This window comes from Dipodomys ordii, unplaced genomic scaffold (genome assembly GCF_000151885.1).
Source record: "Dipodomys ordii isolate 6190 unplaced genomic scaffold, Dord_2.0 Scaffold38, whole genome shotgun sequence".
Taxonomy (NCBI): Eukaryota; Metazoa; Chordata; class Mammalia; order Rodentia; family Heteromyidae; genus Dipodomys; species Dipodomys ordii.
The window spans coordinates 10,194,875-10,210,333 of NW_012267254.1; the positions used below are offsets into that span (position 1 = coordinate 10,194,875).

The 15,459-nt window shown below is 33.9% G+C and overlaps 1 protein-coding gene across 2 annotated transcripts in view; it reads left to right on the forward strand.

The window, feature by feature from the left end:
* Tenm1 (teneurin transmembrane protein 1) overlaps positions 1-15,459 on the forward strand; it is a 621,649-nt gene that overhangs the window by 284,772 nt on the left and 321,418 nt on the right. For both annotated transcript variants that reach the window (XM_013018086.1, XM_013018087.1), the window contains one exon: positions 10,902-11,140. In XM_013018086.1, the coding sequence (XP_012873540.1) occupies positions 10,902-11,140 (239 nt within the window). The remainder of the gene's footprint in view (positions 1-10,901; positions 11,141-15,459) is intronic.

Consider the following 15,459-nt stretch of genomic DNA (forward strand, 5'->3'; position numbering starts at 1 on the left):
GGATGAGGGTTATGATGGCTTCATAGAATGTGTTCGGTAGTGAACTTTTACTTTCAATTTCATTGAAGAGTTAGAGGAGTATTGGCATGAGCTCTGCTTTGAAGGCCCTGTAGAAGTCCGCTGTAAAACCATCTGGTCCTGGACTTTTCTTAGCTGGGAGGTCTCTTATTGCTGTTTCTATTTCAATGCTTGATATGGGCCTGTTAAGATGGTTTAACTCATCTTGGTTTAGTTTTGGCATATACCACATTTTCTTGACCTGCTTATCTACTTGAGGCTCACCCCAGTTAGAATGCCTATAATCAAGAAATCTTATAACAATAGACACTGGAGGAGATGTGGCCAAAAGGGCACCCTACTGCACTCTTAGTGGGAGTGCAAACTTGGTCAGCAACTTTGGAAAGTAGTATGGAGGTTCCTCAGAAGACTCCACATAGAGCACCCCTATGACCCAACAATCCCACTTCTGGGCATTTACAACTATGTTTATCGCAGCATTATTTACCATAGCTAAGATATGGAACCAACCCATATGCCTCTCACAAATATTCTGGTTTTATAGAAATATGACAATAACTTTCATAATGCCTTAAATATGAATTGTCTTCCTATTATCATTTTGTCATTCCTGTATTTTTAATTATCCTGGTATTATATATATATATATATGCTTAACTGAATTAGGGAAGGAAAGGGGAACAACAGAATGGTGAGACAAAGGACAAGGGGGGAACCAATGCAGCACCAATATTCAAAAGACAATATGTTGGAAATGATCTGTACAACTTGGGGAGATGGAGAGAGGGAAAGTAGGAGAAAATGAGGGAAGTGGTATCAAGTTTGACAAGAAATGTACTTATTACCTTACTTATATAACTGCAACCCCTCTATATATCACCTTGGCAATATTAAAAAAATTGAAAGAGACTTGTGGCTCACTTCTGTAATCCCAGCTACTCATAAAATATGAGGATCACAGTTCAAAGCCATCCCAGGCAGGAACATCCCCAAGACTTTCATATCCAATTAATCACCAAAATCTGGAAGGGGAGTTTTGGCTCAAGTTGTAGAGTTCCAACCTTGAGCAAAAAAGCTAAAGAAAAACAAAAAGCTCTGAGTTTAAGCCCATGTCCTCATACACAAAAGAAAAATAGAAAGTAATATCTCCAGCAGGGCACCGGTGGCTCATACCTGTAATCCTAGCTACTCAGGAGGCTCAGATCTGAGGATCACGGTTCAAAGCCAGCCATGGCAGGGAAGTCCGTGAGACTCTTATCTCCAATAAACCAGTAGAAAACCAGAAGTGGTGCTATGGCTCAAGTGGTAGAGCACTCACCTTGAGATGAAGAGTGCAGGGACAGTGCCCAAGCCCAGAGTTTAAGCCCCAGGACCAAAAAAAAGAAAAAAGAAAAGAAAGAAAGAAAGAAAGAAAGAAATATCTCTATAAAAATATGTTCAGAGGAATACTTAGCACTGACATTCATCATTTATAGATAGAAATAATAGATATACACATATATTATATATCTTTGAAAAGAGAACTGTTACATGATTGTGTAAATTAGAAACTTTGTATCACTTTAATGATCAATATTATAAGTGGTATTTGTAAGCTGATTTGTGCATAATGGTTAAGTAAAATGAGTTTTATTGTCCATGAATAAGCTTAAAAATTATTGTTAATCATCTGTTTTGTGAGTTACCCTTTCAGAATTTAGGAATAGAACAGGAAAGAAGATAGACATACTTCTTCTTATCTAGTTTATGTTCTTTTTAAAAAATTTATATTTTATTGTAAAGATGCTGTACAGAAGGGTTGCAGTTTCATGTTCTAGTGATCAACAAAACTGTACTTGATGTTTAACTATTACCAATTGGTTGAGCTTAGGAAATTTATATTCTATTAATATTGGTCATCTTTCCTGTAACATGCAGATAATAAAAGAGAGACAAAGAGAAAAGGCAAATTTAGATGCCATATATCTGACAGTTATTATGAAGTTCAATGAGAAAATTATACACATTTTCTGAGAGTGACTACAACATAATAAATTATCAGCAAATGTTCATTGCTACTGCCATTATTGTAACAAATATTTTTAAATTACTAATACTTATGTCAACAACAGTTCTGTCAATCCTAAAACATCTCACAAATTAGTTGAAATACGTCTCAACTAGTTCTTTTATTTACATGTTTGGTTTAGATTATATGAAAACAAAACAAAACCTTTAAATTTTTCATACCAATAAATTAATACACTTGTTTGTTTATATGTGTTTGACTTTAGAGTCTCCCAGTTTAGTTCACTGTCTACAGTGATCTTGAGCCCTTCAGAAGAAGCAAATATGTCACAAAAATCAATATATCTTCTTTGTATATCTTTAGAGTAGGAGAGTAAAAAATTTGAGACTCATTTCCTTCCCTCAACTAATAAACAATGCAGAGCAAAGTGAATAGGTAGGGAAGCTATTGGTTCTGTTATTGACCACCTCATTTGTAAGATCACAACAACAACCTAGACCATAGAGTATGTCTACTTGAGAATACATAATAATGCTAAGAATTAAACCTAGGAAAATCAAGACTTTTATTGATATCCTCAAACTGTTTTTTTTTTCAATCTTAAAAATTATGAATCACTCACAATACAGATTTTTCATCAAAACTTACCAGACATGGTTCAAAAGGTACATATAGAGAAAAGGAGATTGATATTTGCAAGAAACAAACAAAAAGTAGAATGAAACCTTTTAGCAACTTTTAGGAGAAAATATAATGTGTTACTCTAGTACAATTTCCAAACTGATAATGCCATTATGTTGCAGAATTTGGATGAATAGTCTCTTTACCAGTATTTGTTCTAAAAAGGAAAACTGGAAAATGGTTATTAAAAAAGGAGATTCTGAAATTAATTTTACCCAAAGCGACATTTTTCCACCAAACAGTACTAGGTAATTTTGTCCAAGGAGAATATGGGGCTGATCAAAACAGTTTGTTTTTTTGTTTCCCTGTGTTTGTTAGAGACATTAGAATGAACACATATGAATAGATATTTCATCACAAATACTGAAAAAATAGCTAATGAGCCAATGAAAAAGATTTTTGACTTCACTAATCACCAGAAAAATGCAAATGAAAACCACAATGAGCTATAATCTTACACTCATGAAAATGTCTATTTACTGTTACCAGATTCCTTGATAATGGCCATTCTAACTGGGATAAGGTGGAATCTCAATTTTGTTTTGATTTGCATTTCTCTTGTGGCCAGAGATGTTGAACATTTCTTTATGTGTGTATTGGCCATTCTTATTTCCTCTTCAGAGAAGTCTCTCTTTAAATCTTTAGCCCATTTATTAATGGGGCAGTTGTTTATTTGAGGACTTGCTTTGGAGGGATTTAATTTTTTAGTTCTATTTTAGATATGAGGCACTTGTCTGTTTTATGGTTAGTGAAGATCTTCTCCCAATCTGTGGGCTTTCTATTGATCTTGTAGAATTCAGCTGTGAATCCATCTGGTCCTGGGCTTTTGCTTCCATCTGAAAGAATGACACCACCCCATTTGTAAGGAAATGGAAAGACTTAGAAAAAAATCAAATTAAGTGAAGTAAGCCAGACCCAAAAAAACATAGATCCCAGTTTCCTTCATTTGTAATAATTAATATATGTCTAAGATAGTCCTAGTAGATGAGCAGAATAGCTCAATACCTATATGTACATATGAACATATAAGATGATGTTTAGTGAAATGAAACGAGGTTTTCTTTTGCTGTTTTTGTTTTTAATGGACTATGTGACTTCTTTTTTCTTTTGTGTTATTTCCTATGGTTTAACCCCTGTTGTCATGGTTTTTTATTTTGGTACCCTGTGTCTTGTATATACATTTATCTAACTTGGGGGAAGGGAACAACAAAACAGTGAGAAAAAGGACAAAGGGCGAACCAATGCAATGGCCATACTCAAGACAATATGTTGGAAATGAACTTTACAACTTGGTGGGAGGAATGTGAGGTAGTTAAAGAGGGAGAAAAAGGAGGGAGGAAGTAACAAGTAGGATAATAAATGTACTCAATACCTTTTGTATGTAACTGTAACCACTCTGTACATCACCTTGACAGTAAAATTAAAAATTTTTTAAATGGCTATTTGCCAGATGCTGGTTACTCATGATTACAATCTTAACTATGTAGGAGGCTGAGATCTGAGGGTTACAGTTCAGTGTCATCCTGTGCAGAAAAGTCTAAGAGACTTTACCTCCAATTAACCAGCAAAATACTAGATTGGAAACATGCTTCAAGTGGAAGAGCACTGGCTGTGAATGAAAAAGCCCTGAGTTTAAGGTCCAATAATAGCACAAAATAAAGAAAGTATTAAAAGTTAGCTACTCATGCCAGGTGCCAGTGGCTCACACCTGTAATTCTAGCTACTCAAGAGGCTGAGATCTGAGGATCACAGTTCAAAGCCAGCTGGGTCAGGAAAGTCCATGAGAGTCTTATCTCCAATTAGCCATGAGAAAACCAGAAGTGGTACCATGGCTCAAGTGGTAGAGTACTAACCTTAAGCTGAAGAGCTCAGGATAGCACTCAGGCCCAGAGTTCAAGCCACATGACCGACAAAAAAGCAAAAAAAAAAAAAAAGGTTAGCTACTCTTTAAAAAATAGAAAATAGCAGCCATGGAAGAGGATATAGAGATTAGAATTCATTGTACACTTTTAGTAAGATTTTAAATTAGTAAATACCACAGGAAATGGTATGGAACTTCCTTTGAAAACCTTCAGGACATTATGTTTAATCAAATAAGCTAGTCACAATAATACAAATACTTTATATTCCTCTTATATGACATATGCAATGAAGTCAAATAGTAAGAAACAAAGAGTAGAATGGTGGTTGTTATATAAAAGGTCATTGTTCAATAGCTAGTGTTTTATATTTTTAAATACACTTTTATTGTAAAAATGGTGTACACAGGGGTTACAGTTACATGAGTAAGGTAATGAGTGCATTTCCTATTGAGCATTGTTACCTCCTCCTTTGTTTTTCCCCTACCATCCCTTCCGTCTCTTCCCCAACTCCTCCCTCCCTCCCCATCACAAATTGTAAAGTTTATTTTCAACCTAGTGTTTTGTACATCTCATTGTTACAATGGGTCAACCTGTATCCTATTTAAGCATTTTGTATTTCCTTTCGCCTCCCCATAAAAAAGTGTATATACAAGATGTAGGGCTCAAGAATCAAATACAGTGAAAACAGAGGTTTATACAATGGGGGAAGAACATACAAAAGAATGAAAATAATCACAGTACATTAGCAAATTATATTAGAAAAAGAAGAGCACACACCCAAATAAACAGAGATGAGAAAGGAAACATCACAGATATAACCAAGATTCAGAAGATTATAATTTATTATTTATTATTATTTATGCTAATAAGTTTGAGAATCTGGATGAAATGGACCATTTCCTAGGAAATAATCAACATGCCGAAACTAAACCAAGATGAGTTAAACCAACTTAATAGACCCATATCAACCACTGAAATAGAAACAGCAATTAGAGACCTCCCATCTAAGAAAAGCTCAGGACTGGATAGATTTACAGTTGAATTCTACAAGGCCTTCAAAGCAAAACTCACACCGATACCCCTCCAACTGTTTAATAAAATTGAAAGTGAAAGTTCACTACCAGACTCTTTCTATGAAGCCATTGTAACCCTCATCCCCAAATCAGGCAGGGACTCATCAAAGAAAGAAAACTATAGACCCATTTCTTTGATGAACATCTAAGCTATTGTGTTTTAGACTTGCTAGAAAAAATGCTCTGAAGATCCACTGTACAATAACATGAGTATACTGAACTGAATACCTAAAAATGCTTCAGATGGTCAGTAGTCAAGCACTGGTGGCTCATGCCTGTAATACTAGCTACTCAGGAGGCTGAGATTGGAGTATCACTAATCGAAGCCAGCCTGGGCAGCAAAGTCAATGAGACTCTTATCTCCAATTTATTACAGAAAAAGCTGGAAGTAGTGCTGTCCCTCAAGTAGTAGAGCACTAGCCTTGAGCAAAATGAGCTCAGGGACAGTGCCTGGACCGAGTTCAAGCCCCAGGATTGGCAAAATAAAACAAAATGCTTAAGACAACGAATTTCATTTTATGAAATTTTATCAAAATACAAATGCATCTAAAAATTAAAAATAAAACCCTAAATTCCACTATCCTATCCAAATATGATTTAGGCCAATTAACTTGTAATCTTAAATCAACCTCAGCTTCTACTAGACGAAAGGAAGTTAAATTCCTCCCTATGAGTATGAAAAAATGAGTCAATTGTTTATAGCAACAGGAAAACAGGATTTGATGTGTCTCATAAGAATGTTTACAAGATGTAACAGAAAAAAATATTGCTTATTTATGTATGTGCTGTTAAAAGCTGTACACTTTTGTCTATTTCCTGTAGACTTTTAAGTGCCATATTAAATCTCATAACTTAATGCTAACAAAAACCCTCAGAATTATGAAGTGAGAGAGTTTAAGAAGAGATTGTACAATTTCTTCTTTTTATATACATGATTTTAAAATCCTTACAGGAGCATTTATTATATTCTCATTTACCACCACTGTGTCTCATCAGTCTTGAAGATTTTTTTTTGCAATTTCCTTATATGCCCATTTCTTTTTCAAAATGTCTTGCTTTTCCTTTTTAACTTGACTATTGAAACAGATGCAAAGAAAAGTACTACTTATACATAAACTCTTGAACTGCATTTTTATCATTTGCTCTGTGGAGAAAAACCTCAATTGTCTGAAATTGATAGCAACATTTTAGTATATCCTCCAGTCCCTAGGAAAAGCAATGTGCTTAGATGGATGATCTGATTTTATGAGCACATAGAGCACATAGCTGAAGTCTAGCACTGTGCATTTGTCTTTATGCTTCAACTTTTTCAAGGACTATGAAAGCACATTAGGTATGGTTTCACATTCCAACAATAGATGCAAAGCCTATGACAATACATAGCATTTGTACGACTGTTCTTCGTGTGGTACATCAAGGTATAGCTCACTTTCAGCATAGATTTGTAGTCTGAGCTTCTTAATAAGGAAACAAGAACCTTTATGAACTCATTTTATTATCTACCCTCACTGAGGACTCTGATTGGGATTCCACTCAAATTTATATCAGTTTAAATGTAACTCTGCTGTGACTTGAATTTACTTATTATGCTGTAATATTTTACTTATGAAAATGCATTTAGAAGTCTTTTAGTGTACATCAGATGAAATTACAGTGCTCGGGGATATTGATTATTGCTTGTAATTGCTATCATAATAACCAACATTTCTCTGTCTTTCTTTGTCTTCATTCTACCTCTTAATGATATACCAAATCAAATCAATATCCAAGATATAGGCACTTACATTGTCCTAAAAATCCAGTTATTATTTTTCCTAAATATGCAAAGGATTGAAGTTTTTCTCCTTTTTCTTTTCTCCCATACATGTTGTATGGTATTAGTTATATGTAGTAACATTTTTACCATCCCTAAAGTAGGGGTGAGAAGGCAGGGATACTCTTCCACTTTACTCCCTGTAAATTGCTGTATGTCCTGCTCACTAGTAAACTAGATGTACACAGAGGAGAACATAGGCTGGCTTTGTTAACCATATATTAAAGAATAAATTCACCTATTTATTTATGGCATGGAAGGCATTATTTCAAAGCTTTAAAGAAAAAGCACAACTGAATGAAAAGATCACAATGCTGTGAGTCAGTTATTCAACCAAATACATTTACTGGTATATATTGTGCATTCATGCTGAGGCTAAACTATGTGCCTTTGGAAGTAGCAGTAAGTCTTTTAGGTTTTCATCAACTGAAGAGTAGCTTTTAAAAATAGCTATCTATGCATCCAAAATACTTAAACTTTAAATATTACTACAAGATCATATGACATACAAAAGCCTAGCCATACCATATGTAGTACTATTTGAGCAGATATTATTTGCTTTGCTAAGCCTGTGTCAGTTAAACCTAGGTTATTAGAACATAGTGCTAATTTGGTGAAGATTGTGGTCATGCATAGAATAAGTGAATGGAAATAAATTACTTTCATTCTCTGGTCATTAGTTTACTGAAAATTGAGGGAGTTTAACTACTAGATGATTTCCTACAATGACTCTCCCAACTTTGTGATTTTGTGGTCATCAGTGTCACATCCTTATTATTAATTCCAAAGGAAGCATGTTGACAAGTCAACTCAATTTAATATGGTCACATAGTGAATTCAATAGAAAGCATGCTTTTCTTTTGTCTTAACAAGCAGATTTAATATACTCAGCAACTACCTAACCCTATTGCTGTCTACTGAAGCTCATTGATTGGGAGCAATGTCTCTGTAGTCATTGTGCCTAGATTTGAAACTCAGCTTTCCACTCAGCTGTGGAACCATGGACAACTTAATAAACCTCTTCATACTTTGGTTTTCTCATCTGTAAAACAGATAGACTTATGGTAATAAGGTTGTTAATAAAATTAAATTATATACCAATGTAAAATATGTAGAGCAATGCAAAGCACAGGAAGCATTCAACTGTATATCAGTGTTATCATAATTATTATTAGTACCACTTCTAAGTTTTGAGGGGTCTCAGTTCAGTCTATATGATTAAGACCATTATATCAATCTCACAGATACAAGATCAAAATAATTCACATAAATTACCTAACTTGCTGCCTAGACCTCCTAGATGCTTGGTACATCATGTTCACTTAAACGTAAACAACTATATTTGTAGTTAGTGCCATCCAGTGCATTTTTCAGTTTTGTTTTATATTAGTTGTAAAACTGAAAGCTCAAGAGAAAATGGTCCTGAAAATAACCCTATAATATATATGTAACATAAATTATTATTTTCCATGAATACATAGCAATTTTTTTTGAAAAAAATGTGGCTGTTGATGCCTGCCTTCTTTCACTTGATAATATTTGCAAATACTTCTCACAGCACGTTGTGAAAGTTTGTATTATGTGTTTTTAAAATGAGTTACTTACTATAATATCAATTTTAGATATTTGGGGGTATATTATTTTTGCTATAATAAAAACATTGTTATGAATGATTGCATTTATACATTGTCATATGCATACCATTTCCTGAGGACAAGCCCTTATATGTACAATTATTTTGTAAGAAAATTTGTGTACTTAAAGTCTTTTGATACATAATACTTCCCCTTCAGAAAGATGGGGTCTGTCAACTCCCATCAGTAACTCAACCCAAATATGCTTAACTGTTACTGATACTCAAATAAAAAATCTTTATTGTGGATAATTTTCATGAATTGCCATACAGAATTGTAGGATTTCTTTTTTTTCTGCATTTGTTCTTTCAGTATGGAAGGCAGAAATCAGCCTAATGCACTTATGTATATGTTACATTTTTTGTTGTGTGTTGTGCATTAAAGTGCAACAGTAGAATGCGTGTTGTTTAGCAGTGTATTTTACTACCATATATGTTAGAGTCAAATGGTTAAGTTTCAGTACTCTGAAAAATGACCTATCATCTGATTGTAGCTGTTATTCCCTTGCTAGGTGAAATTCAGCAAGTTCTACAATCTCTTTTGGGTTTCATTTGGTCAAAAACACAGAGAGGATTTTAACTAGCCTGTTTTATATAAATAAAAATCAAATGAAATAAGAAATTTTCAATAGAACACAAGGCACTTAACACTCAATAAATATGAAGTATACACACAAAACCATACTTTAATTATTTTGTTTTTTGACAACTACCACCGTGTCAGTACATCACTACTGCTTATAAAAGACATAATAGCCATGAGTAGTGAAAAGTCATCTTGCAGTAATTCATTACTCCATTAGTATAAACTTCAACAATAGTCAAATGTATAGTCAAAAAATTTCTGAATACTTGTCTTTCTCTGGGAATGGATGCATGTTATTAGAAAAGAGAAAGTGAGCTTCTTGGTGTACTAGGGATGTTCTACATCTTGATAGGGATTTGGGTTACACAAGTAATTGCATTTGTCAAATCTTAGAAAATATACATTCAAAATTTGATCCTGAGAAAAAAACTTAAAATATTGAATCTGATAAAAATATGAAAGCTGACATAAGTGAAGGGATGTATACTGATGTACGCTGACTATATTTCAAAATGTTTAAAAACTAGGATGGGATATTGGATAGAGAGGAATGCAGAGATGGATAGATAAATGATAATATGAGTCAAATATAAACTCTAGAGTTCAGTCTATGTTTTTGTGGGAATTTATAATAAAATTCTTTCAGCTCAGCTGTATGTTTGATAACTTTTATAATAAAGTTTGTGGTGAAAATATGACTATGCAAGTGGATCTCTAAAGTTTAGGATAGAGAAAACTCTGAACACTAGTATCGACTATTCTATTCATCAAAACACTTTATTATATGTCTCTTAACTACTGAGTATATTTCATAACTAGGAATAGTGTTGTGAGTAATATTAAATGTAGAGTGTTGACACTCATTAACCAGCAATCAGAAAGAACAAGATCCTTCCTCTTAAAGCTCAAAAATAGGAAAAGTTACAAATAAGAAATAAGGGGACAGGAAGTGGAGGGGGAAATGAAGGGGAAGTAGAGGGGGAAGAGGGGAGAGAAAGGGAAAGAGAAAAAAGGAGGGGAGGAAGAGGAGCAAGAGGAAGGGGAAAGAAAGTGCACCAAAGATGGAGTACAGTTTGGTGTTAACTCTTAAATATATGAAAATTTTGCTTAACTCTTCTAGTTCCCCTGTGATGTATCCTATCATGATTGTAAATAGTGGAGTTCTTGATCTTGTAGTGATGAGATTTGGTCTTTACAATGATCATTTTTTTTCTCCCCCCTCCTCAGGCATTTCCTGTTCAAGCATGGATCTGGATCCTCTGCTATTTTCAGTGCGGCAAGTCAGAACTATCCTTTGACATCCAATACCGTGTATTCACCTCCTCCCAGGCCACTTCCTCGAAGCACCTTTTCCCGGCCAGCTTTTACCTTTAACAAACCTTACAGATGCTGCAATTGGAAATGCACAGCCTTGAGCGCCACAGCAATCACAGTGACTTTGGCCTTGTTACTCGCCTATGTTATTGGTAAGCCCTTTATTCCATGCCTCAGTCTTCCTTCTTCTTTTCTTTCTTTCTTTTTAATGGATAAGAAATCTTAATGGACTTATAATAAAGGATATGTACATTGATCTATTTTTCTCAAAAGTATTACCCATCTCAAAATGCTATTATAAAGTATGTCTTAAAATAGATTCTTATTCACAAATCCACTGATAAATAACCCAAGTAAAGAAGAATACAGGAGATTGTTGATGTTTAGAGTATATATAAATTTTGTAAGATATAAAAATTAATTTTTTCCTTTCTGCTCATAGCTTTATTGCTACTGAAAGTTTAATGCATAAATTCGGTAAAGTTTGGCTTTGACATTTTTATTATTTTTTATTGTGAAAATACTGTACAGAGGGGTTACAATTACATGAGCAAGATAATGAGTACATTTCTTATCAAGCATTGTAGCCTCCTCCTTTGTTTCCCCTTCCCATCCCATCCTCCCCATAACCCCCCACCCAACCCTCCCCCCCCCGCCACACCAAAGTTGTAAAGTTTGTTTTTGACATAACGACTTGTACGTCTCATTGTTGAAATGGGTCCACCTGTATCCCTATTTAAACAATTTGTTTTTCCCTTCCCCTCCACAAATTATACCAACATAAAATACAGTGAAAGCAGGGGTTATACTGTGAGGGAGGGACATACAAAGCAACAAAGAAATAATCTTATAAATGTGTTAGAAACAATCGCATGAAAGAGAAAAACATTTGAATACATATCTTAGGGTGCATTTCCCTAACATTAACTTATCTGACCTTTTCTGCTTGACTCAGACATATACTAGTTAGTTCAAATAAGGGAAACCATGGGACCTATGTTTCTTTGGGCCTGGCTTACTGCACTTAATATAATTTTTCCAAGTCTTTCCATTTCCTAGCAAATGAGGCAATGCCATTCTTTCTCATGGAGGCATAGAATTCCACTCTGTATATATACCACATTTTCTTGATCCATTCATCTACTGAGGGACATCTGGGTTGGTTCCATATTTTAGCAATGATAAATAAGGCTGCAATAAACATAGTCGTGCTGATAGCTTTAGTGTGGTCTTGTTTGTGAACATTTGGGTAAATGCCCAAAAGTGGGATTGCTGGGTCATAGGGGAGCTCTATGTGGAGTCTTTTGAGGAACCTCCATACTACTTTCCAAAGTGGATGGACAAGTTTACACTCCCACCAACAATGCAGTAGGGGCCCCTTCTGTCCACATCCCCTCCAGCATCTGTTGTTATTAGAGTTCTTGATTTTAGCCATTCTAACTGGAGTGAAGTGGTATCTCAGTGTTGTTTTGATTTGCATTTTTTTATGGCTAGGGAGGTTGAGCATTTCTTCATGTGTCATTTTTAAAAAATATGTTTCATAAGTCAAAACTTAACTTATACTCACAATAGTAATGCTTTTTTATTCAATATGGATATCATATAAGTGAAGTAAGCCAGACCCAGAGAAACATAGGTCCCATAGTTTTTCTCATTTGTAATAATTAATTTATATCTAGGATAGTCCTAGCAGATGAGCAGAATAGCTTAATAGACATATGACCATATATGATGGTGCTAAGCAAAATGAACTCCAGTCTTTCTTCTTAGCCAAAGTTGTTTTTGTTTGTGGTGAGGGAAGTGGTTTCTCTCTCAACAATGGGAAGTACAAACATAGACCAAAGCTGAGTATTGTATATAACAAATGGATTTTTAATTAGTACTTTTTTTTCACTTCCTAACCTTAAATAATGCTGTGAAGAGTATGGAATGCTCTTTGAGAAAAAAATACTTATACTGTTAAAAGAGTCTTATTGATTGTAATTACTGTAGTTAACTATTTTCCTTTCAATTAAATGGTTGTTATAGTTTTCTCATTAGTTGTCATAATTGCTAATCTACAATAGCTTCAAAGATTATAGTTAAACAATAATACTGCTGCTGCTGAAGTTTCAGGTAGCAATTTCATTAAAGGTAGTTATTTGGAAGCTATCTGAAAAATCTAGTGTATAATGCCTTCCCCATGATTCAATTTTACACTGCAACAACAACAAACAATGTATCCTTATTTCTACTAGATAATTGAAAAATCATGCATTTACTAAATTTGGGAAGGTAAAGCAAAAAGCAGTTGAAAGGTATGCTCTCCAATTTTAAGAAAAAATATTGCTGTTCTGAGTCACCCTGATTAAAGTCACCCTTATTTAATAGCAAATTGTATTGATTTTCCTCATTGGCATTTTATTTTGAGTGAATATTAATTTCCTTGCTTGAGTGACTCTGCAGTCTGAAATGTAAATTAGCATAAGAAACGTGTTTGTGGAAACATAATTCCAACAATGAATAGATTGTCTGGGTACAAAAAAAACCTATAGAGATATGTCTCTAGTAACTTCTTTTCTGGTTTAACTTAAAAATGCAGTTTCCTAATTGAAGTAGAATTAATTACTCACTAAGACACAATGTATATGATTCTAAGAGATAAATGAAAAGGGCTTAAAATTTCTTACAATTATAAATAATATAAAGAGTACTTTTGCTTGGATCTTCTTATCTAAAGTGTGACTAATAAGAAATTTCACATAGCTGGTTTCCATAGAAGTCATAAAGCAGGGGATGGTAAATAAATAAATAGGTAACATTCTGTAGGGAAGTCATAGGTGATGTCATCGATAAAAATTCATAGCCTGTAGGATACTCACAAATTTCTCTTTTATTGCCATCATACAACCCAGATGTATTTGAACAATGCTTCTATCAAACATGAATGATCTTATGCTGTAACATCAAAAATATAAGTTTTATCTTAGACATTTCAGGATAACCCAGCATGTGTGTTTTCTTGGTTTGTAATAACTTGTAATGAGAAGCATTGATGAAGGCATAGGATTGGGCAATGAGAGATAACTGCAACTCAAACATGACTTTAGTTTGACTTTTTTGTGTGCTGGGAGAGATTTATTTATTGAGTGTGCACAAAATATTATATATTATAAATATATTCATAGTATTTGGAAGGATTATGAATTATATCTAAGTAAACAAGTCCAGGAAACTACTTTATTATATATGTTCTTCATCTTTATCCTATTATTTTGTTTTGCTTATTAGAATCAACTAATTGTACAAAGGTTTCATTTTAACATGCTCATTTGTGGATACATTGCACCTAGATGATACTCACACCCTCCTTGGTTCTCTTTCCTTCTCCTTCCACCTTATCTCCCTTTTGCAACGAGTTTCAAGTTTCCATGTTCCATTTTCCCACATGTACATAGATTATTATGACTTTATTCTCCCTGCTTCCTCCTCTCTACTTGCTCAAACTCACTCTCACTACCACCCATACCTGAGTCCAGGCATGTTTAATCTTTCTAATGCTGCATGTTAATTCTTCAGGGATTTCACCATGATACCTCACACCTGTAAATTGTAAATATCATATAATATTTTAATTAGATTTTATATGATTATGTGTTTACAACTATATTTGTGTTTGGAGTGTAATACCTATATATGAGAGATAATCTGTAACTGTTGTCCTTCTTAGCCTGACTTATATTGCTTAATATGTTTTTCAGTTGTATTCATTTTTATATTTTATGCATTTTATATGTTTTCCAGGTACATATATTTCCCTGCAAAGGACATAATTACATTCTTCATTATGCCTGAGTAATATTGCATTTTGTATATATGCCTTATGATCTTCATTCATTAGTTGTAGGGCACCTATTTCTATCCATCGGCTATTGTGAGTAGTGCTGTAATGAGCACAATATATAGGTGTCACTATTTTTTCCTAATTTACATTATATAGGATATATCCTCAAGAGTAGTATGGTTGGATCATAGTAGAGTTCTAGTTTTAGTTTTGTACTGATTTCCACTAGCAGTTGCACAAGTGTATATTCTCATCAGTAATGTATTAGGATTCCTTTTCTTCACTTCCTCACCAACATTACTGGTTGGTGGTGGTCTTCATGGTGGAAATTCTGAATGGAGATAGAACCCCCCCCAAAAGCCCCACCATGATTCTATTAAGAAGCCATTCAAAACAATAACTACAATAAACACCCTTTAGAGTTTTCTTGTACAATTATGAGACCAACTTTTGCTTCCTAACTTGACTTTCTAGAGAGATAGTGATATAAAATTACTGTTGTTAAAGACAATGTTTCTATTTAAATATATTATGAAGGTAATTCTTATGTCAGAAATTTCAGTATGTAGTCTGAGACTTGTTGAAATTACATTTATATTAATTTCTTACATAGATAAAAGTAGGGAATTTCAGTCATTTTAAGAAATA